The sequence below is a fragment of the Labrus bergylta genome, chromosome 1 (assembly GCF_963930695.1).
Source record: "Labrus bergylta chromosome 1, fLabBer1.1, whole genome shotgun sequence".
NCBI classification, from domain to species: domain Eukaryota; kingdom Metazoa; phylum Chordata; class Actinopteri; order Labriformes; family Labridae; genus Labrus; species Labrus bergylta.
The window spans coordinates 25,511,240-25,535,086 of record NC_089195.1 but is presented as its reverse complement, the minus strand read 5'-3'; the positions used below and the strand labels follow the sequence as shown (position 1 = coordinate 25,535,086).

Sequence of the window (23,847 nt, the reverse complement as noted above, 5' to 3'; positions counted from 1 at the left end):
TTTGCTACTTCAAGCCAATAAAATCACCCCTCCGCAAATAACCCCTGTTCATAGGCTAAGACATGCGCGTCCCGCCTACAGCCGTCTCTGATTGGACGAATTAGTTAGGTGCTGTTGTTACTGTAGTTTGGAGTCAGCCAGACTAAGAACTGAATATAGCGACGCAAATACATCGCCCTGAACACTTTAGAAATCTCCATTCCATTATCTAATGACTTGTAAATTTGTGTTATAGATTACATCTATTTTTTATTTTATTTTTTACAACAGGACGACAACAAGATGGAACTTAATTCTCTTTTAATTTTGCTGGAGGCTGCAGAGTACTTGGAAAGAAAAGACAGAGGTATTTTCAAGCTACATTGACAAGTTGACAAGATGTGTAGAATAATGATTTTTGTGTGTGTGTGTGTGTGTGTGTGTGTGGGTGGTGGCTGTCTTATTCTATCAAAATGTGAAGTTGTAACGTGTCCTGCCATAGTGCAGGTATGATGTCACTTCACAGACAATGGGACCAGTCGATGGGTAGCCTACAAACTGGAACTATATCTTAAATGCAACATATCCAAACACTTTAAAGTATGTTATTTGTTTATGAACTGTGTGGCTGCATGTCTTATACAGGGCATGTGTTATATCGGGCTGCTCGCAGTGAAGTGTGGGTTGTGTGTCAGCTCTCTTCGGAAATGAGTAAACAAGAGTGACATTGAAAATATGAGCCAATATCGTAATGACAGATAATGGTGAATTGTTATGCAGTATTGTTTGTCTAAATATGAAACACTGCTGGAGGCTGTGCAGTGCAGAATAGATGTGTTACATGATCGATCACGTTTTCTTCTCTCTTGATGACATGCTCGCCTCCACATAATTTTCATGTTTCACTATTTATCTAAATGTTTCAACTGGACAGTCTAGTGGAAAAATCATACATTCATTGTGTGTTTTTGTTTTGTTTTTTTCTTTTTTTAAAAAAAGGGGCAGAACACGGTTATGCCTCCGTTTTACCGTACAGTGACGACTTTTCCAGAAAGAAAACGAAAGCATCGCCAATCTCCAGAAAAGCTCAGAACAATAGGTAAATATGCAACCCTTGTCTTTCTGAAGGTTTGTCACAAAAACAAACACGGACACGCACGCAGTGGAGTGTAGAGGGGGGGGGGGGCTGTTATCATGCACGCTGCCATCTCTGCTGCCTGGGCTGGGCTCTCTCTCTCTCTCTCCCTCTCTCTCTCTCTCTCACTGTTTTGGTCTTTCCAATAAACACTGCCACGCGTACACTGTCAACTCTGCTGCTGCCCCCTCTCCCTCTCTGTTTCACACACACACCTAAAACCCTCCCCATGCTGAGAGAAAAACACACACACACACACACACACACCCAACATGCCTATAACCTCATGCTTCTGCACCCTGTCTCATAATTGACTGTTGTCACCAATGCAAACCTTTTCAAATGCCTAATTTTCATGTATTTTGTGTGTGTGTGTGTGTGTGTGTGTGTGTGTGTGTGTGTGTGTGTGTAATGTAAGTGTGATTGGTGTTGCATGAAAGTGAATGTCATTCTTTGAGGGGTCCCCTCTTGTTAAAAGTCACCCCGCCTCTCTCCCTCTCCTCCTGTTTTTTTTATTTTTTTTTTATGTCTGAGTCAGAGTGTCTGATGGCAAATCGATTCTGAGTTTCATTCTCCCCTCATTAAACTTTAATTAAGACGTGTTCCTCCTGACATCGGCCACATTTATATGCTGTCAAGGTCTTCAAGTAATATAAAAATACAGTTGTAATTATGACCATAAAATGACTCAGACGTACACTACAGTAAAGTAGTAAATCGATTTAAGTTTCAGTTTCGGTTTGACGTCCATCACGAGCCAGCTAACTTGTTAAAGGCCATTTAAACGCCAGCATGTTTACACGTAGGCAATCTCTTATCTGTGCGGTTATGAAACAGATCAGCAAGAGGCCAAAAACAGAGCTGCTTTTATATATTATTTTCTTCATAAATTCATCTGCTTAACATTTTTTTTTTTTTTTCCTGGATCGATTTATACATTGTTTTCATTTTTGACAAAAGTCCATGTCTGATAAAAGTCCAAATAAAGAGCCCAGATAGGGACATCTAAATTACCTTGTGTTACGCAACCATGAATTCAAAAACATCAAGGATTTCAGCACATTTCACTAATTCAAAGCTTAGTTTACAAGTTGTTCATCACCTTGTAGACCTCCACTGTGATGGTATGAAAGAGGGTTTCAATTGATTGGACCAATGTGTGACACGCCCTCATCAAGAATCCCTCTTCTCTGACATCATGTGACCCTGATTCTTCGGGCCTTTTACATGCTAGGCCTGGGCTACAATTGAATGAAATGCTTGCGGGGTTTGTAAAAAAAAACAACTCTCTTAACTACCTGTGTTCTGTACTAAGAGTGTTTAATAGTGACGCTTTGCAGAAGAATTTGCACCACATGTCCTCCTTATGCGAGTTTCATTCCCAACAGCACTTTTACATCAAGATCTGATGAAAAAAAAAAAAAAAAGCTAAAATTTCCTGTTGGCTAATATTAGTTTAGGGAAGCTCAGTGAGCACCATTTCCTCAGTAGTAAGTCTGAATGTTACGTCAGTGCACGTACAGCATGTTATCCAGTTGTATAATCTATCTTTGGTAATCGCACTTCTTTCTACAGCGTAGAGGCTAGTAAATAAGACTCGTTGTTTTTAGACGGAGATGGAAAAGAAACAACCTTGTCCACATTCCTTTCTTTGACGCACTCACAGTTATTTAAACGTATATGTGTGTGTGTGTGTGTGAGAGACAGAGGGTGTGTGTGGGGATGTGGCAGGTGGGTGTGGTGGTTAAAACAGACACTTACACACGGTGACAAACACCAGCCCACTACCAGGCTCCGTGCACCACACCTGCTTTTCCCTCCTTTTTTCTCATGACTGCACTGTGGGCAAATTCCCCAATTCCCTTTATGCTCTCCCCCAACTCTCACACAGACTCTTTTTTTTATTTTTTTTTTATGAAGCATCAACAGGATGCCGGGGGGAGGGAAGTAAAAACATCTTACATGTTTGAACCCAAAAGCCGTATTTTAACCTCAACAGAGGCTGGCTGTTTGTTAAAAAAAAAAAAAAAGGCACAGTGCTTTACTTTGTTTGAGTGATAAATGGAAGTTATAGCATTTGATATCGTAACATGTTTTTTCTACTGTGTAATGTTCAGGCGTGTGAAAAAAACCAAAACACATGGCCGTCTTATTTCGGCACACAGTGAGACGAAGCCCTGGTGGAGTTTACTTTTGAAACTTGTGGGCTGTTGTTAGATCGAAATGTTTCCAAAAAAATAAAAAAAAACAGGGAAACCTGGAAGATTATTGGTAAGAGTTTTCCTGCGTCGCCTCCCTGTTATTCTAGGTATGAAATTAAATGTAAAAATAGCTGAGATGAGAAGAAAAACCCCCTCTTTTGTGTCACTGAATTCCCTCCTGTGAATGTAGTGACACGCACACAATGTGACCAGAGGATAAGCTCTGGCAGTCATTAAAAGGGTGATATGAGGCTAATGTAAAGACCTTTGATCAACAGGGCCAAGTGTATGACAAGCGTCTCACAGCCTCCTTTGCATGCCACACCATTCTTTTACATAATAGGTAAAGGTGTGTGTGTGTTAACCTGCTCTTATTACGGGTCCGGGAGCATTCCCTTCCTCTGCAGTCTGCTGGACGATTTCCTGGTCGTGCCCTGTGCTTTGTCTGGCAGGTTTTCCCCAAATATGATCAGGTTTGAATAGCAACACTTCATCCTTTGTCTGCCATTTGAATCAGGTTATTAGCACCTGTGTGACACTCTGTGTGCTGCATCCGGGTTGATTTTGTGCAGACGCCAAATCATCCCAGTACCACTGTAACCATTTTTTTTGGTGCAGATGCCCTGGCCTCCTCCTCGGCACAGCTGTGGGAACCACTGCTAACGGCAGCACAAGGGCTCTCAAACAGCGGGGGGAAAAAAAAATAAAAAAAATCTGAAAAGGCTTGTTGTCAGTCTGGCCCTTTGTCGTTGCTGTTTTTGTTTTTATTGCCGTGGTATCCATGACGGTCTCATGAACAGAGGGCCTGTTTCAGACGGGCTGCTCTGCCCTCGATGCACACCAAGATAGCTGGGCTCTTCTCGTAATAGCCCACACGCTGAGGAATTCTGCAGTGGCCACCAGGCCGCCAGACGTCTGAGTGTGTTTTTTTTCAATTCCGCGTGCACGCAGCGTGCAACAACAACAACAACAGCAGTGTGTGCATGCTGTTTGTATGTGTTAGAGCGGGCAGGGGAAAGGGAGGGGGGGAGGGGGGGGTTTCTAAGGGCCACATATCCTGCTCTATTTCAGGGTCAGTTTTGCCCTCTACTGCACACTCTCTGACAGATGTCACACAGATATGGAAAACTAGACTTTATCCTTGCGCACTGAATGTCTGTTTCCTGAATGTGTGATCAAGACTTTGCCTTGCTTTTTTTATTTTTATTTTTTTGTCCTTAAATACGATGCATTTTAGAATAAACGTGCAGCAGATATCGCTTGGGTCTTGGAGTGTTACAACTTTGTGCTACAGCATAAAAAAAACATAAGGCCACATGAGGAAGAAAGAAAGAAAGAAAAAAATAAGCAAGGAAGAATCAAAGCCGTTCTTTGATGTCTGTGCTGCTTTTTTCTTTTCAAACTTCTTGCTGTCAGCTTTTAGATCTGAACTTTTTCTAACAAAGCCTCTCACCTGGGGCTTATTCACTACTTGCATCCCGTCTCTCATGCCATGCGATCTGATGTTTTTGTCTCGTATTTTGACAGTATGTTAGCGACTTGCATCACCGACACTCATCCTTGTCTTCCTCTCTGTTTACCCTTTCAGATCGTCGCACAATGAGCTGGAGAAACACAGGTAAGGCGCCAGCTGAAACTCTGTGACCAACTGCATCGCTCACGTTTGTCCTGTTTACACGCACGTCTCTTCATTTAGCTCCTTACATTACTGAAGTGAAGGAATGCGTCAGGATTTCTCTCCTCTCAGTCGCGATTCCGATCAGAGGTCATCTTCAAAGAGATTTGATCAACTAATTCCTCGTGTCTGAAAAAGGATGATTGTGTGATTTCATAAAGCACGGCCTCACATCGATAAAATCCGTCTCTCCATTTCACGCTTTGAAAGTCGTTACCATGTATGGAGAGGGAACCCTGTCAGTAATGTGATAATCCTGCCCAGGCTGACGCTGTGAGCAGAGGCGGGGTAAAATCTGGTACTCGCTTGTCATTTGTCCAAACTGAGAGGCCCACAGATGGCACAAACACACACAAACAAACTCACATGCATCACACTCAAGCTCACAAAAAACATGGCATTTCTTTTCCTTCTTTTTTGGAAACAGCTTTTGGGTGATGTACCACCAAATGTCTGTTTTTGCTTTTTTAACCAACTCGGGAAGAAACTTCACAGATCCAATGGAGGCTTCTTGTAAGAGGGCAAAACCTTTCTTTATTACAAAAAAAAAAAAAGAAGATGCTTAAGGGAAGTTGTTGTTGCTTCAAAGTCATCTGAAGCTGATTCTTAAAGCACTGCCCGCACAGAGGATCTTTTGGAAACAGCTGATGTGATCATTAGCCTGTGAGTGGAGGTTGGGAAAGGCGTGTGTCTTTTTCTTTTTCAAGGCTGCATATGCATGACACACACTGTCACTGACGTTGAGGGACCGGGGTTTGCCAGTCACATGTCTGGGAGGGAGTGAGTAATGGCTGCGTGTGCAGTGCAGAGAGAGAAACAAGTGCAGGCATATTCCTCCTCTGACCCGAGACGCAGAGAACGACCTCGGCTGATTACACTGCAGGTGTTGAGACACTCAAAAGTTACCTCATGTCCGGGTGCCGGGTGTGGTCAGAGTGACGTCCAGGCACACCAACAGATTTACCAGTAAAGGTTTTCATAATCAGTTTACGCACTTCATGTGTCATCACTACGGCCGCAAATTTCTTAATTCTTTTTTTTTTTTAAATTTTTTTTATCTTTAAACGCGGAGCAGAGTCATGACTGTCATGACGAAATATGTCACTTCCTTTACTTATTTGGTCATCATAATGGTCACGTACATGGCTTAAATACGTGCAATTATTTTGAATCTACAGAAAAATCAAACATAACCATCTCAAGAAAAGAACATCTCATAACAAGACACTAAACAAGCTACATTTCCACTTCATACAATCGATTCAGGCCATTTTTTTTTATTGCATTTCAAATCTAGAAATAAGATGTTTATCTGGACTTTTATGGTAAATGTGGATTATGAAAAGTGTAATGAGATATTTTTGACAAGAAAGAAGAAAAAAAAAAAAAACACTCATTTGAGTTTTTGGAGAGCAGATTCTCTATCAATACTTTTCGTTTATCCGCCAGTGTTTTTCCTGGAACATGATAATGATAGCCCTGTAGCGACGAGGTATTATTGGGATCCATTGCAACATCCTGTCTGGACCTGCGGCCGTAAATTACATGCTCATTACTCCTATGTACAGGTGTTAAGGATCTAAACTTTGACTTCAGGGTTTGGCACATTTACAGTACAGTAGAGTTGTGCAACTTGAGTATTAAGGGCTTGAATTATTGATTTGTCAACTGGGAATGAATGGGCAGCCATATCGATGTTCTTTGAAGTCATTTATTGGAAGATACTTGCTGGTAACAGCTTCTCAAGTGTTAGGATGAGTGCAGGTTTTCTCCCTCCCATCACAGATACTCAATGTTTTTTTTTTTTGGTTGAAGTGTTTTGTAAAATGTTCAAATGCACATTTTCAAAGACAAAAGAGAGTATCAGAATGCGTTCTTTAGATGAGCTCCAGTCCTGCCTGGATGCCTTTTTTTAACACAATGGATCCAGCATTGTCAGTCTCCTCACGTGATCTCTGTCTTTCTGTTGCTGATTCATAAGAAAACCTAAAGTCTGCAGCAGCTGTCCTGTTCGACCTGTTCTCACGAGTGTGTGAGCAGCATTTCGTTAGCAGTTATTTTTACGTGACGGCCCTGTCTGATCTCCAGCAGTCCCGGTATCGCTTCATAGAGGCCGGACCTCCCTCACGCCCCGTAACGCCGCTGCAGGGAGGTGCTGCTGTCTGAGGCCTGACTCACTGTCTTTGTTTGGTCATGTGTCGGTGTGTTTGGTTCACGCTGGCGCAGCACAGAGCCATCCTTGTGCTCTTATGTTCACGTGGTAGACAAGGTGACTGATTAATGTTTGGCTTGAGCGGAAAGCATCGACTTTGTTGTGAATAGTCAAATCGTGGTTTATTAATGTCAGCAGGGGCGGAGAGCAAATGTCTCTATTTTACTTGATATTCTGCAGGAGTACCAACATTGTTTGAATCTTCTTTATGTCAGTTCATGAGATAACATTGTACAGTCCAATGTTCAGTAACAGCACACACACATGTCTTTTAGGGCATTCCATAAGTGTCCATACAATGTCTGTGTGTAGTTCAGATGTTCAGGAACAGGTAGTACTACCTTGGTTTTGATAGGACTATGAGGTTTTTCTTTTTTCAATCCCCACTTTTTAAGACAAATATGGCAAAAACATGTTTTTTTTTAATACCAGCTAGCTGGCCAAATCTAGGCTCAAATGTGTCCCTTGTTGTGGATCCTTTGCATGTTAGGTGTCCCCTCGTGAAACCGCCCGCTGTCTTGGCAGCCGCTCAGGCGGCGCCCTGCATATATTTGTGTCCTGCGTTATCAGAGAGAGACGTCTGGGTGTTTACCAGCAGCGTTCCACTTGCTCGTCTGTCCTGACTTGACCTGCTTATCTGCTGCAGCCCGATTGCAGCCGCCGCAGCTCCGTATAGACCCTGTCGACGATGACTCCGCTGCTTTTTTTTACATTTATTTATGTCCTATGTCCTCGTCATTGCACTGGCACAGCAGACTGCGCATCAGCTTGACGTGTGAAACCAAAATAAGGCCGCGCGGTTGGTCCCCGCTGGCACAGCTTCCTTCCCATTTCTGACTGCAACCGCTCTCAATCACGCCTATGATGACTTTGTTTCCTTCTCGAGAATCGCGAAAAACCCGACAGGCGTTTTGTTTTTCCCGCATATCACCTGTTTACAGGAAATCTGACTCTGGTCTTGTAAAGCCAGCTCTCTGGTATGTTTGTGCCACTTCAGTTGAAAAAAGGATTTGCAGCTCTATTTTTAACCTCCGCAGACACACCATGTCTCTCCTGTGCTCTCGCTTTCGTTTCTCACTCAGTGATGCTGAAAGTTTGCAGATTGATTTCTACAAACAGGATTGTCTTACAGGGAGTGTCTGCCATCTACTGAACCTGACTTTAAATGTACATGCATGTCATGGACACAGGAGCAGGCACTCACTCTGTCAAGCTCTAATCTTCTTTCTAATTAAATTTACTCTCCCTGTGTCTTCTACTCCCAGCTGTGATGAATGACTTATTTAGCTTTGAGGACCTCTTTCCCCTCTGAGTGAAGCTCCTGTTGTGTGTGTGTGTGTGTGTGTGTGTGTGTGTGTGTGTGTGTGTGTGTGTGTGTGTGTGTGTGTGTGTGTGTGTGTGTGTGTGTGTGTGTGTGTGTGTGTGTGTGTAAGCCGGACTGAGCTATTTGAGTTATGGCAGTGTGTGTCGGTGGGAGGTGGAGCCCTCATTCCCCTGCTCTGTTACTTCACCTCCTTACCCTCTACTCCTCGTCCCCCTCTTTTCTTTCTCTAGTAACCACATCTGTTTTTTTCTGTTTTTCTTTTTTGCCCTCTCTATTCTCCTGACTCTGGCCTCCTTTTTTGACATCAGAAAAAAAATCTTGAGTCAGCAGAAACCTGAGGCAGCAAGGAGGAGAAATGCAGAGCTCTCAGTGAGCCTTTATCTTTTACTGGTCCTCTTGTCTGGACTCCTCTGCGTCCGCCCGCCTGTCTGCTTTTGAGGTATAAATCTTTTTTAGTTTATGTGGAGAACAGCCAGGGTTTCATAGGCCTGTTCATCCTGTCAATCTGCATTTTCATGCAGATTATAAACCGCACAGCGTCTGTGAACACGTGAAGTTAAGGTCATGTTAAGTCCACATCGTGTTATTGAAAATGCCTAATGAGTCAAATATTATGATTGTCACTTACAGGCAACAAGTCAGAATTATTGCAGATGTGGCATTCATACAGTCTTATGATGACTTTTGAGCTTTACTTGCTCACATGGCACACACTGTCTGCTACATTCCTCATGTGTGTGTGTGGTGACACAGTCATCAGTCATCAGGTATGCACGGGCAGCTAATAACCCACAGTAATGAGTGGGATCATTTAAGGGAGGTTCAGACCATGAAAGGAATTTGTCGCGACACATATTTTCTCGAGCTAGGCGTGCTGTAGGTGTGCTGGATGAAAAACTGAACTCCTTTGTCTGAATCGAATGACTTTTGTCACTGACGTTGGACTCATGATTATTTTATTGTTTGCTCTGAAAGTATAAAGTAGTCTTCGATGTATCCCAGGGTGACATTTCAAACCTACGCCACAAGTTTCAAAACAACAATATACGAGTTCATGATCACATTTGATAGACAAGCGCAGACAATTCTAGCGACTTCTGGAGCTGGAACGATGAGCATTTGTTACGATTTAATGAAAAAAATGACTCATGCTAATTACATATCAAGAACACTTATATTTTGTCAGTCAGCCCGCATATTGTTTCACCTTAGTTACTAATGATAATGCACAAGGAGACGTTATGATGAAGTTATTGTTGTGGAAACTTACTTTAGTGACAATTATCATAATGAAAATAAAGTTTAAATAGGAATGTCTGTATGTTGCTTATCTAGTAGTTAAATTGACCAAGTTTTCATTTTAAGTCAGCATGACGCACAGACCTGCAAACCTATTACAACTGTATTGCCGCTAAGCTTCCGGCCATGATATAACACAACCTGATGCATATAAAGGATATTTCTTTTGGTGCAATCAGACAGTTGACACTTTTCTATCATCTCTTGTAAACCTCAGGACAGACTGGGTTTCTCCAGATTATTCCACATTTGCTGCAGTCAGTGGACGTACAGCCACAGGACAGGCCTGGTTGTTACTTTTCAGAGTCTGAACGTGTACAAAGAATAAGAAAAGCGGCTACAGCTGGAGTTCCAGAGCAGAGGTCACGTGGAATTTTTGACACCCTGAGGTCACCGAGCCTTGAGAAACTTGCTGTTACAGAAAGGCTCGCATGCGTACTATCTTTGGACGACTGTGTGTTGATGCACTGGCTTTTTTTTGTTTGTTGTTGTACTCTGACACAAGAGATTCTTCAGTGTGTGAATGCGACCACTGTAGACCTACATTTCATTGTTCCCTGCTCCCTCTCAGGTGTCTCTGCTGCAGGATGCACCACCTTTCTGTGTCAGTGAACTCACCGCTGAGCAGCTGATGCTCATAAAAAAACAGCAGTGATGGATGCACTTTAGCAAGGTGCATGCATGGCTTTGGGGGCGGGTTTTTAATGGCAAAGGGAAAAACAATTAACAAAATATGTTTTAAAAAAAGGGGGGGAGGGGGTGGAGTTTAGAGAAGAAGGGGGCAAAGTGTTCAAAGTCTGAGGAAGAGAAGGACGCTGAGACGTTCTCGAGCACTGCCAAAGGGGAAGGCAGAGTAGGACGTGGCTGCTCTGTGGGTGTGTGTGAAGCTAGCAGCTTGAAATTCAGGTCAGCAGAGTATGCACACATACGCTGGAATGTAGAGTTAAGTAAGAGAGGCTGTTTAGGGGGAGAGCCTGTGTCAAAGAAGGGGCAGGCCGAGCAGGAGGCTCTGCAGCTGCATCCATGCACACTGTCCATTTGGCATTATTTGAGAGCTGTTAGTTACCTATGTAGGCCTATGTGTGACTTGTGTGGCATTTTTTAGTGTGGAAGGTAGTCTCCTTTTTCTCTTATGTATCGCACAACAACTCTGATTTTCATCTTTTTGGCCTCTTCGGTTGGCCCAGATCCTCAAATTGTCCCCCCACACCCCCAATCAACTACAACCTCCCTAAAGAAGTAAACAACCAAACTGCATTTTAGTAAACATGGAAGCTGGATGTGTCTCTCATATCACCAGATTCCTGTGTGTTAAACATTGACAGGGATTCATTATAAAACCTCCCCGTGTCAGGGGAATGTGTTTATTGAGCTGGCTCAACTTGTCTCTGCTAGTTCGACATTTGCAGACGTACTGCAAATGCACGCAGCGGAAAGCAATTAATGTCCAGGTCTGTCATTTGACATTGTGTTGAAGTGATTCAGAGATGCACAGGGAGACGTTTCTTTAGCCTGACCCCCCCCCCCCCCCCACTATGTTTGCTCACACGCTCTGCTCTTTAACTTCTACTTGACATCTGTTTTTGTGTGTGTGAGCTGGCTGTGGTGAGGAAGAGATTTTGTAATGATCCGTGCTCACACACGCGGATTGTTTCAGTACATGGGAAAAAAAAAAAATCAAATGAATCTAATTGCTAGGCATTCCCGAGCACGCCCAGTGGAAGTGTGTTTTTGAGGAAATACTACTACAACAACGAGTGAACAACAAAGTGCCTAATTCTGCAGTTTCCTGTGTTCTAATCAGCAGTAAAGCACTCGCTGCTCGTTCTTGTGTGTAATCCTACGAGCGGTGAAGAAACCAGGCGACTCCCTCGCCTTGTTATGCTGGTGTAGTGGTTGTTTTGCTGCTCGCGTGCGAGAAGAGCAGAGTCATGTGAGAGTCAGCTCCATATTCCTGCTGTCAGGAGAGCCTGTTTATGGGGAGGACTTGTATTTGAGTGTCTTGCCTTGCATTTGTCAGGTCACAGAGGGCGGGCGTGGCAACCTCCGTGACAGAAAAACAAATGCAGATAAACCCTGACGATTGACAATTCATATCAGCGTGATTAAACGACCCACACGTCTCCCTGTGCCGCTGTCGCTAGACTACGTGGTGAACCACTCTGCCAGTTTCACATGAGCTGCGTCAGCGCTCATGTGAAACTGGGCATCAGATCTCTGCTTATTGTAAACATGTTCAGGGCAGGGCAGGAGGGTGACAGAGAGACTGATGAGGGGCTGCTGAAAGGCCCAACGTGTGTGTGTGTGTGTGTGTGTGTGTGTGTGTGTGTGTGTGTGTGTGTGTGTGTGTGTGTGTGTGTGTGTGTGTGTGTGTGTGTGTGTGTGTGTGTGTGTGTGTGTGTGTGTGTGTGTGTGTGTGTGTGTGTGTGTGTTTGCCGGCTGGCCCCTGTGAAGGGTCCTTCACCACCTCTGCAATCCCTCCTCCATCTGCCTCGTCCTCCCCGGGAACCTGCCAGCCAGATGTGGAGCCACTTCACTGGCAACCCCCAAAGTCCACCAGCTCAACATGCTGACCCACACTCACTCACTCACTCACTCACTCACTCACTCACTCACTCACACGACGCAGCGCTGCTTTCACTTCACATGACGGAGCTGGCTGTAAACAAGGGAGCCAGGTGCATAGAGTTTTAGCTTTGAAAAAATATTTGTAAGCAAAAAAAAAATAGAATTAGGCTTTAAATGAAAGAGATTTGGTCCAAAATAAGGTTTTGAACTTATACAATGGTTGTTAGAAAAGGACAAACTAATCAAAAGGAAATAAACTTAAAGTCCAATCCTGATTTATTACAACTTTTATAGAGGCTTTAGACAAACTGGCAATAAACCTTTTATTATGTTATTACCCACAATGCTTCCTGATTGAGCTACATTCATTTTATTTGGATTTGAAGTACAAATGACACTCTTTGGCCAACACGGCAATTCAAATGTCATCTAAGTGATATTTGTTGTGCTTTACACGTTGAAGCTGTAAACTTGATGCTTATACTTACTCCTTTATAATTACTGGTGAAAATGATAGCCAATCCTATTAGTGATGAGCCACTGCATTTTTTAGGGTCAATTATCTCATCTCATGCCTGCTTATAAAGCCGAGCAGACCAGGCTGTGAATCTTTCACGCTGATGTCTTGTGGGCTTGAAGTCAAAACACTCGAGGCCTGCCATCGCATTTTCTTTTTCTTGAAACCCAACGGGGGGACAAACTGAGTCAGCTCTGGCAGCCAGAGGAAACACTGCAGCGGTGTTTCTGGCGACCTCTGAACTCAGCTCGGCGGCTTTGGCTCCCTGCCAGACTAGCCGCTTGGTCCTGCGCGCACGGGCTGAGGAATGCGCTGGGCTGCAGCGAGCTCATTAAACAGTGCAGTGAGTGAGGGGTGAGGGCTTGTTGTTTGCACTGGCTCGCCTTCTCAGGCCGTGCAGCTCTTTGTGCGACGACAGATCTCCAATCACAGAGTCCCCTGGGACGTGACTGTCACTGGGACACTGTGTGCAAAACCATTATGTGGACACTGTAAAAACTTTGCTTTGGTGCCGCATACATAAATGTGCTCTATTTGCTGCAGATACACCGACTCAAGCTGCGAAACAAAACATTAAACGCTTGCTCTCCTTCAAAGTGTGAGCACTCACAGCTGTGAGAAAGGCCTGATGTGTACCCGGTAACCTCGGAGCATAAGTCAGCAGTTTAAAAAAGCTTGCTCTAGTTTCAGCAGCTTTCTGAGCAGAAGTTCCCTTTTTCTCTCTCCCCCTCCCCCCTCCCCCCTGCCTTTCTTCCTTGGCTTTGTTTTGGCACTGACGTCGAGGGAAGAGGAGGGGGAAGGAAGGCCGCAGATCAGACACAAATCATCCCGTGGTACTCTGCACGTGAGAACTGTCAGGTGATCGTGTCCCCGCAGACAGCAAATTCAATTTGAGATTTACTACTAAACCCTCAACCTGAAGGGAAACTTCAGGCTGAATTGTTTGTGCAGCTTTAGCGAGTCTCTTTCTTGCAAAGTCAAATGCAGCTTTGACACAAGAAAAGAGGCACATTTAAAACATTAACTTCTTAGGAAGAAGCTTATTTGAATCCAGAAAACATATCCAATGAGTTTTGTGTCCATCCTGCATGAAAACCATGAGTTTAAGTTGATGGAAAAAAAAACTCTGAAACCAAACGTCTCACACTGTGCCGCTCTTCATGACCGGGATATCAAAGACTAATTTCCAACCCAGACAAATTGGAACATTTAATGTGATTCAGGAACACGTGGGCCCGGCGGTGCAAACTGTCTGCTCTCCGTCGTGGATACAACACTCGTGTGGTGCCACACTTTGCATGGCTGTTGCAGGCAATCTGATAAACATTGCGTGACAAGGGCTTGGCTTAGAAATAACAAAACGTGAGTGAGGGAGGGTCCTTACCCGGCTACAGGTCGACTCTGTGCTCTAAAAGTAAAATAGTGAGTGTGTCTTGTGGCAGGAGAGCATGTGCTGCTGGGAGGGGCAAAGCTGCAAGGTTTATCCTGGTCCTGTCTTGTTGATGCATCACAAACTTGAGAGTTTTTTTTTGTTGTTTTTTTTTCTTGGAAAGAGACGGGAGAAATGCACGACTCAAGATGAAGAGAATTTCATAAACTTGTTCAAAATGACACCTACACAGTTCGGATTTAGATGGAAAGATGTGCCAAAAATGTTGTTTTGGATTTTTTTGACTGTGGTTTTTGCAGAATTTTCACTTTTAAAAGTAACCAGCAACTCTTTGGATCTTTTGTATTATTAGTTGATTATTTAAACACTGTCAAATTATTTCTCTTACTTTAACGGCTGTTAGAAATAATATATATTTCAGATACTATATGATTGAAAAGGTTTATCTTTAGTGCAAGTTCAGAAAAGTAAGGTTTGCCTCCCAGGTCACCATATTTGTCGAGGGGGCAGCTTATCTGCTTGTTGTTGAAGATGAAATAAAAACAGGAGGTGTTTCTTAAGGCTCGAGAGGCAAACAGTGCAGACACTGATGTTATTTTTATGTGGTAAAAGAAATGGTGGAAGTGCACATTTCTGCCTTCTGCATGCCAGGTAAAATATGTGGTGAGCATGCAGGTGGGGCCTGACATGAGCAAGTCAGTGAAAAGTTTTCTTGTGGGGGAAGGGGGGTTGTCAGGGAGTGTACATGGGGAACGCCTTGGTGTTTTTTTTTTTCATTACAAGAGAGTGGGAGAGGGGGAAGAGGGGGGAACTGGGGGGGGAGGGGGGGGGGGGCTGCAAGATGGTTGCCCATTGGCTCAAGTTACCCTTTGGATGGTGTGTGTGGAGCACTGCCTAGTGCAGCTGAGCACACTGCACTCAAAGAAGCCCTTTTTCAACCCCAGAGAAAGTCATCCCCAAGCCTGGACTCTGTGTCTAAAAAAAAAAAAAGAAGTAATTTCCCCCGCCCTCCCGTCTGCTGCAGACCCCCAGCTCCTTCCTGCCTGCTTCCCCTGGCGGCACTCCAAGTGCTTCATGTGGCTCGACTGGGGCAGGGGCAGGTTGAAGGTGGACCCCCGCCCCTGTCCTTAGAAGACACTTGTTTTCCAGTGGGACCTGGGTGTGTTGGTGTTGGCAGGGTGGAGCAGGGGTGGAGGGGTTTAATTGGATGGGAGGGGGTTTGGAATTGCCCCCTGGGAGAGGGGTAAATAAAAGAACGAGAGCACTTTCACACGCCCTTTTCTGGGAGCGCCTGTATGCACCTGTAGAGAGGTAGAGGTGTTCGAGGACACTTTTGCTAAAGTGTTTTTTTTATTTTTTATCTGGTGCATTCTTTACAGGTTAAGTCAAATCTCAACAATTAAAAGATGCATATATCACTTGGAGTTTGGGAGTTTTTTTTGTTAAGTTTGCAAGACAGTCTTGATGCCCTGAGGGTGGTCACAGGCAGACCTCTAAATGAAACATAAGGGGCTGGTGAGGGGGTCTTACTCCACGGGAAAAACAGAGGCGACGCCCTTCCTGAAAAAGAAATAGGGAATGACAGAGTGTATGTGTGTCGAGCAAGAGAGAGAGTGTACTTGCTGTGTCCTCCTGTGAGCCGGCCCTCGAGAGCTTCAATTCTCTGATTAGGTTGATTGTGGTCTCAGCGATGGCCAATGGAGACCTCGCATTGTTGGAGTTTGTTTACCGTTCAGACAGTTAGCCAAATGAACGGGAGAAAAAGGGGGGAAGGCGAGCTAAGAACAAAGAAACGGTTCATGGACCAGCTTGACTAATGGACGATTGAAAGGCCTTTATGAACGAATGTGAATGGACCAAGGACAGGCAGGGGTTGGAAATCGTCTGTTTAATTTTTTTTCTGAATCAAATCAGTCCTTTGACACCATTTACAGTATCCTCTCAAAGTCAGAGTTTGTCTTTGGCTTCTGTGTCTCTGAATTCGACGTCAGAGATCTGCATCCAGCGAGCTGTTTACTCGTGGATCCAGGGTTGTTGGCCTGCAGGGCTTTGGCAGTGACGAAGGGTTTTCCAGGGACACAGTGTGCGTCTTAAGTTCAACCTTGAGTTCAAACTTCTCCAGGCTGTCGTTTTGGCCAATGATGATTTGAGCACCCGGTGACTGTGCGTCTCTGAACTCTTCCTCAGTCGGGTTTCCATTGTGTTACAGACAAGCAAAGATAAACAAAGATGATGCTCCACCAGACAGTTTTGTAATAATGAGGTCAGTGTGTTGCACTAAAGAACAATCCTCAAACATTAGTGGTAGTTGTTCCCGTCGCTGCAGTGCAAGTATGTTACTGTCAATTCAAACCCAAAGGTTACACAAGGAAGAACATCCTGAAGGGATTATCTTATCTCTAAGATACGGCTCTTTGATTGTCACATGTAGATTAGCGGTAAAATTACTACACTTTAGGCGAAGAGATGTTAATGTTTAGCCGTAAGCATCAACTCACGCTGTTTGACTTTGATATAACATGTTTCACAAGCTCATATCATTATTATGAATGCTGAATGTGGATGTCTGCTGACTCGCCCCCCCCTCTGTGGCTTGTGTGTGTTTTCAGACGTGCCAAACTACGGCTGTACCTGGAGCAGCTGAAGAAGCTGGTGCCTTTAGGTCCCGACAGCACAAGACACACCACACTGAGCCTGCTGAAAAGGGCCAAGATGCACATCAAGGTACTCAAAATTGAGGATTGAGGAATTGCTGATTATTTTGCTATTGAATTTTTAGTTCAACATTTCTGACATTTAAAAGTCATGATGTCAAGACATCACCGTGGGCTCTGATATTGTAAATGATATGGCTTTCTGAATGGCTTTTTTCACCATGCATATTTCATCCCCTAACATGATTAAAATTTACATCAATGATAGATTGATTTTATCTGATTATGGTGTCATGCCCTAACACTATGCCCAGCCCAAAACAGGCTTACAACACCCCATTGTTAATACTAAGAGACCAAAAGTAGACAGAAAGGGGGAAAAAAAGGAGACAACTGAGTCAACAAAGTGGAATACACAGGACATTTTGTGGTTGATTTATGGATAGTGCTGTTGAACTTCTTCTTTTCCGGCTCATTAACTGTTGCAGTTTGCAAACACTCTGTAAGATATTCAAAGCATGAAACAGCTAGCGACAGAGAGACTCTCACACATCCGTGCCTGCAGATGACATGGCCACTTTAGAGGGTGAATAGATCACGTAAAATTGACTTTAGAACACATGCTGTGCTGATCGTGCTGTTTACCAGCAGCAACAGTGTGGTTTTGTGGAAAGTCCAGACGTATGCGAGTTTTAACCCTTCATTTCCTGTTTATCACGCACATCCTCTGTTCTCAAACAAACGCAGATGATTCTCGACAACTGTGTCATGTTTTCTCACATCATGAGGGAACACTTTGGGCAGATTCACCACTGAAAAAAATAAATGCAAACTGTAATCCCACATCCAGTGTTAAAAGAGGTTGTGTTAATACGCCTCTTAGAGTCACCTGGCCACTTCCTTATTGCATGCCAGGTGTTTTGTTAGTAATCCCTTTAAGTCTAAACTTGTGTTTGACAGGTAGCTTTTATTTTGTTGGGACTATTTTACCGTTGTTTCGCCTTCTCTTCTTCCATTTATAAACTTGTGCAACATTTAACGAGTGTCAAAAATAGTTTAAATGAGGTTCAATTTTGTGCTTCTTCTACAGAGTGCACAAAAGGTCACACGGTTTTTATATCTACTTTTCTGTTCCTTTACAGCCAGGTTTAGATTCCTGTTTCAATCAGGCTCAAAACCTATTAAGAAGGCCATAACGATAGACCATAGAGACATTTCCCATAACGACCTAAAGGGGGAGCTGTTTATTATGGCAGAAATAATAAAGGAGAGGATACAGTACAAACATCTATGGGTAAAATGGAGGGTGCAGATGGTGATGTTGGTTGCATCAAACATTATCACTGATTGATTGTTTTTGTCATATGTGTGTGTGTGTGTCTGTGCAGAAGCTGGAGGAGCAGGACAGGAAGGCTTTAAATGTGAAGGAGCAGCTACAGAGAGAGCACCGCTACCTCAAACGCCGCCTTGAGCAGCTCTCTGTGTCCGGATCGGTTGAACGCATTCGCACCGACAGCATGGGCTCCACCATCTCCACCGACTCTGAGCAAGGTACGCTGAAACCAGCAGCACTTTGGCCAATCTTTTTGTCCCAAACAAGGAATTTCTGGGAAGTTCAAAGTTTCCCTTTCAGCCACTTACAAGTTCTCCTCAGTTTGCGATGGAAAGCTTGATTGTATCATGTGGACAGTGCCGGGCATTGTTGTGGCTCAGAGGTAATGTGACCAAGACAATAATGTAAATCAAATGTAGATCGCCTCCAAATTTAATGCAAAACAAAACCCATCAGGGCGTGCCCAGGCCGAGGATGACACTCACATTCTGAAGCCTTATCTGTTTGCAAACACGTGCTCAACTCATCACTATTAGTGATTTCATCCTAAAAGAAACCCTCTCAGAGCTGTTTGCATTCCTGATGCTGATAAACTCTGAGCCTCACAGTGATCCAGGTGAAAAAAGCTGATCCAAGTTAAGTCCCAGTCCTGTTTGCAGTCAAAGGTTAACACCTCAGTTTGCTGAAAAGTGAATCTACTTTTTTCTCTTCGGCTACTGATGCTGGGAGATTTTTAAGTCGAGGGTCATAGGAGTGTCAAAATGACATAAACAACAAATATTTATCTGTCGTCTATGAGGTTCTTGGGGGCATTACCGATGCCTAATACTGCAACTTCCATTTGAATGCAGCTATGTTGAAACCCCAGCCTCATTACTTTATCATGTAACTGCCAGGAAGTGAGACAGTCAGCAGGATTTAAATTAGAACCTGACTAATTTTGGATTTTTGAGGCTTATACAGATTTTAGAGGAGAAATGTTTCAATTACAGATCGTGCAAAGAGTGGGAATGAAAATATAACTTTTCTACATGAATTTCTGCATCATATATATATATATATATATATATATATATATATAAAAAATCATGCTAAGGCACTCAGAAGTCTGCTTCCCTGATTGTTTACGAAAGAAAATGTAACATCTTTGTTCATCAAGAAACACTTCCTCTGCACATCACTGCTGATCGGGTGTGATGCCTCGATATGCGCTGCAGAAAGTGCAGAAAGTATTGTGACGCATGAAGTTGGAGCGCACTCTGCTGGACCAAACACAATATTTACGTTTATATCTGTTACAATACAGGCCAATATCAGCTATACTGGTCTGGCTCTGGGCTGAACTTATTGCTTACATTTACAACTTCATTGCAGGTTTTAACATTGCACCGTGTCAGAGATGTAGTCCATTTCACCACATGAATACATTATTTCATTTTATCTTTTACATTCTTTAAGCCGTTCTAAACACTTTCTCTGGCTTTGGAAAAAAATGTGGGACGATCGAGTTCTTCTCGAGCACAACCCCGAGCTTAAAGGTGCAATCTGTTGCTCGCCAGTCACAGACTCCTGTGCAGTGCCAGGTTAGGACAGTTACTAATCCAGGATGAGGTAAACACACATGCAGTTGTTTATCAATGAGTGGGGGATAAGCTGTGTGAGCACAAAGATCCGTCTGTTAGCCCGGAGTTAATGGCAGCCTAAATCCTGGTTTAATCCACAGACACAGCAGCACACTACCTAATAAATATTCCCCACGGTCTGATGCTAATAAACAGTTTCCCCCTCTCTTCTACTTTATTTCCAGCAGGACCGATTTAACCTTATGTATTTTCTTTCTGCGTGCAGAGGTGGACATAGAGGGCATTGAGTTCACTCCCCTGGAGGCGGACAGCGTGGACAGCATCAGCGACGGCGAGGAGGAGGACCACTACAGCCTGCAGAGCAGCTCCAGCGACACCAGCTACACAGCCACACATTCCCACAGACTGCAGCCGCACCACTGTTAAGACGCCGCACGGCCATCCTTCTACCAACCAGCGTACTTCCCCCATGCTTCCCAACTTTCCCCCTGACCATTTGCTCAAAGCTGAGGCCGCCTACTACCTAGAGACCAGTCTATAACAGGGGTACACCCTCAGCCTGTGTCTACTTCCCTGGTCCCAGCTTTCCAGGAAGCACACAGGGCAGAAATGCCACTCGAGCCTTCGTGACCCCACCCCCCACCCCACTGACCCTACCTCACCCTACTGTATCCTGCCTGAACCTGCCCCTCCTCACGCACCCTGCCTTCCCACTGCCCTCACAACCCCGACCTAGTGTTGCAGCAGGCTCAGAGAGAGCACAGCAGAATATGTGGTTTTTAAAGGGGACATTTGTGGTGTGGTGTTCAGCTTTGACCGGTTAATCAGGATTTGAAAAAAAGTGTTTTTAATAGTGTGTGTGTGTGTGTGTGTGTGCGAGAGAGAGAATGCCCCCTTTATGAGTGTTAAAGGGGGAAAAACTTCTAAAATAAGTTTCACTCTTAACCTTGAAAGATTTTTAACATCATACAGTATCTTCCCTCTACGCCGTAAGATTCACACAGTGTGACCCTGAAGATGTTCCCTCAAATGTTCAACTGCAGAAAAATGACATGAATTAGAGGAACAGTTAAACATTTAGAGGGAAATATTCATCCACCTGTGTGCTATAAGGGAAATATCTGCGTGTTCGATATGAAGCCGGAGCTAGCAGCTGCTAGCTTAGTTTGGTACAAAGCTACAGTATATACAAAAGGATGCAGCTAGCCTTTTGGTGCTCAAAGTTTTGAAACAAATATTCCCATCAGCACTTAGCCAACACGTATTATGTCATTTTTAATTTATCTGTATAAAAAAACGATGTTTTTGTTTAGTGATTGTTTAAACAGGGTACTGAAGTCACATCTTAAAACCCTTAAAAAAAACAACGACTTAACAACTTGTATTTTCTTTAACTTAAAGGACTAAATGTGTGTTTTCTTTTTCTGAATGACTTTAGGTGCTTTACAGAGACTGACGAGCTGATTTTAACTGTTGGGACAGAGACAGGCTAGCTGTCATAACCATTTCTAGCCTTTATGCTACGCTAAGCTATTGACTGCTGGCTCTGGCTTTATTTTTTTGCAAAAAGATAAGACAGCAAGAAAATTTGTTTCATCCAATTTCCCAAAATATAAAGTTGTTAATTCACTATTTTTAAAAGTGTGTGAAAAGAAACTTCTCTACCAAGTCTGATAGTTCGCTGATTGTGGGCCAAAAACAAACAGAAAACGTTACAGAGCTGTAGCAGAGATTATATTATGTATATAGATGTACAGTTACTGTCCAAACCCTCATGTCTCCCGCTGGTTGGGTTGCCTAACCACTACTCCACACTACTGACCACTACACTATAGCCACTCATGGTGTGGATGGACTACTATGAGAGATCAAAACAATTTTAATTGCCTCAGAATTAAAAAAAAAAACTCTATTCCTCAAAGAGTGATGAAAATCTTGTGTTTTCCTCCTCAGTAGCAATTGATGTAGCAATAAACACGAGAGAGGTGCTTCCTCTTCGTGTTTAAATGATTCTGGTGGACCAAGAGGTGTCTGGGGAGACTTTTACATTGTTACCCTGATGATGGCAACTGGGTGCTTAAAAAGAGAGATGGACGTGCAGAGAGAAAGGGGAGATTTCTCCTTTTTCTTTTCACTAATGCACCCTCCTCTTTGCTCGTGCCATTTACCAAGAATTCACGTTTCTCTACAGCTCTGTTACTTTTCTTTTTTAAAGAGGTGTTGAATGATGTGTGTCTGTGTTTCTCTTTAGTCCTGATTAACAAGTCAAAGCACATGTGGGGAATAATATTAAAAGATGACAAAAAAAAAAACAACAAAAAAAAAACCAGCCAGCTCTAATGATTTGCTCTCTTTAGGGGTGTTTAGCTAACCCTAGCAAACTAATCACTTTCAGATTAATGTTTAGTTTCTTTAACAAGGCTCATCTAATTTGGGCTCTGCAGCCTTGCTTTCTTCCTGGTGCTTCTGGGTACAGCTGAAGACTAATGTAGTTTAATGTGTTCTTTCACTTGTCTGTAATTTATGCACAATAGTCACTATTGACGGAGGAGGCGCTCCTGTCGCTCTCTGACCTTTTTAATAATCATCAGACCTTAGTCTGTGGCAGTCTTTAGAGCTTGGCGTCCCAACACTTATCAAAAACTAAGGCCAGTCCACGATGGCGGGTCAGACCAAAAAAAAACAAAAAAACAATGAAAAAAAAGCATGAAAAAGTTGCATACAGAAAAAAGCTACTTGTCACTTCAGTGATATTAGCCAGTGTAGTCTATATTTCTTGTATTAAATTTTGTATTATATTTTCCTAAATGTTCTCTTGTAATGAAAAGACAAAAAAGAGTGATTATCTATCTATATATACATATAAATATATTATATATATATAAATATGAAAGACAGACTGATGTGAGGCCAGGCTTGTTTAAGAGAGAGTGGGGGCAGGGGAGCTAATACACTGGCCCCTCTCCCATGGGTGACTCTCTTTGCTGTCATTCTGTGCCTTGGTGAGCCTTCGACCTCCATCCTCTCCTCCTCCTCCTCCTCGTCCCTACTCAGGTCACACTCCTCTCCTCCTGTTAATCCCATCCTCCCTCCTCTTGTCCTCTGGCGGGGTTTAAGCCAAAACACTTCCATGAGCAAAGGGGGATCTGAAGACCTCAACGGACATCATTTAAAAAAAAAAAAAAAAAGCCTATTTGGTCCTTACTGAACATCCACTGTTGTTGTACACCCTCACCCATGGCACTCCCCGCCCTCTTGACACCTCCCCCCCCCCCCCCCCATCTGCCAGTGCCGCCTCTGTCACAGCAAAATTGTACAAAAAAAACAAAAAAAAACAAGAACACACACTGGTAAACTCCCATGGCAGCTTCCAGTCGCCCCGAATGGTTACCAACGGGGCTGAAAATCTTCTGGGCTTGAAGCGTGTTAATCTTGTTTTGTTAATTTAGTGATTTTTCTTTTATTGTACGTCTACTTTGTGTTTGTTCAATGGGAGTCACTGGGACAGGAGCGATAAAAGAATAATCCAATCAATGGCAGCTTAAGGTGTTATCCTCCACGCTCCCGGTGGTCCGTCCCTAATAAAAATAGTGTTACCCATTGATCAGGGGACCTCTTGAGACACAGCAATATTACCATCTTGTGCTTTCCGAGGGAGTGGGGTGGGGGTGGGTGGGAGGGGTTAAGACAAAGCAGGTGGTCTTTTGCTTTTGACTCTGTGGTGCATTTTTTTTTTTTTTTTTGGTGACCAACTCTATATTCTGTTTGGATGAATTTGACCTCCTATCTGCACTCTCTCCAAACACTGCAGGAGGGCAAAACAAACTAACAAGAATTTCTTCAATTTTGTTTTTGTCCTTGAGTTTACATTCATGTCAAGAAGATTTGTACATGACTGTTTGTAGCAACAACAAAAAAGAAAAGTCCTTTCTCAATGAGTTGGTCAAATGAACAACTTGGGTAAATCACATTGTTGG

The 23,847-nt window shown here is 43.4% G+C and overlaps 1 protein-coding gene across 1 annotated transcript; it reads left to right on the top strand.

Moving 5' to 3' along the window:
* The first annotated feature begins 121 nt into the window (after positions 1–121).
* mxd4 (MAX dimerization protein 4) lies at positions 122–22,167 on the top strand. The gene is made up of 6 exons (XM_020648424.3): positions 122–346; positions 979–1,078; positions 4,904–4,933; positions 16,910–17,024; positions 18,343–18,505; positions 20,136–22,167. The coding sequence occupies exons 1-6, from the start codon at positions 283–285 to the stop codon at positions 20,294–20,296; spliced, it is 633 nt and encodes a 210-aa protein (XP_020504080.1). The 5' UTR covers positions 122–282; the 3' UTR covers positions 20,297–22,167.
* Positions 22,168–23,847: the final 1,680 nt, after the last annotated feature.

Coding starts and splice junctions, on each gene's coding strand:
- mxd4 (XM_020648424.3), top strand. CDS start 283: ATGGAACTTAATTCTCTTTTAATTTTGCTGGAGGCTGCAGAGTACTTG. Junction 1,079..4,903: donor AGAAAAGCTCAGAACAATAG/GTAAATATGCAA, acceptor TTACCCTTTCAG/ATCGTCGCACAATGAGCTGG. Junction 17,025..18,342: donor GGGCCAAGATGCACATCAAG/GTACTCAAAATT, acceptor GTGTCTGTGCAG/AAGCTGGAGGAGCAGGACAG.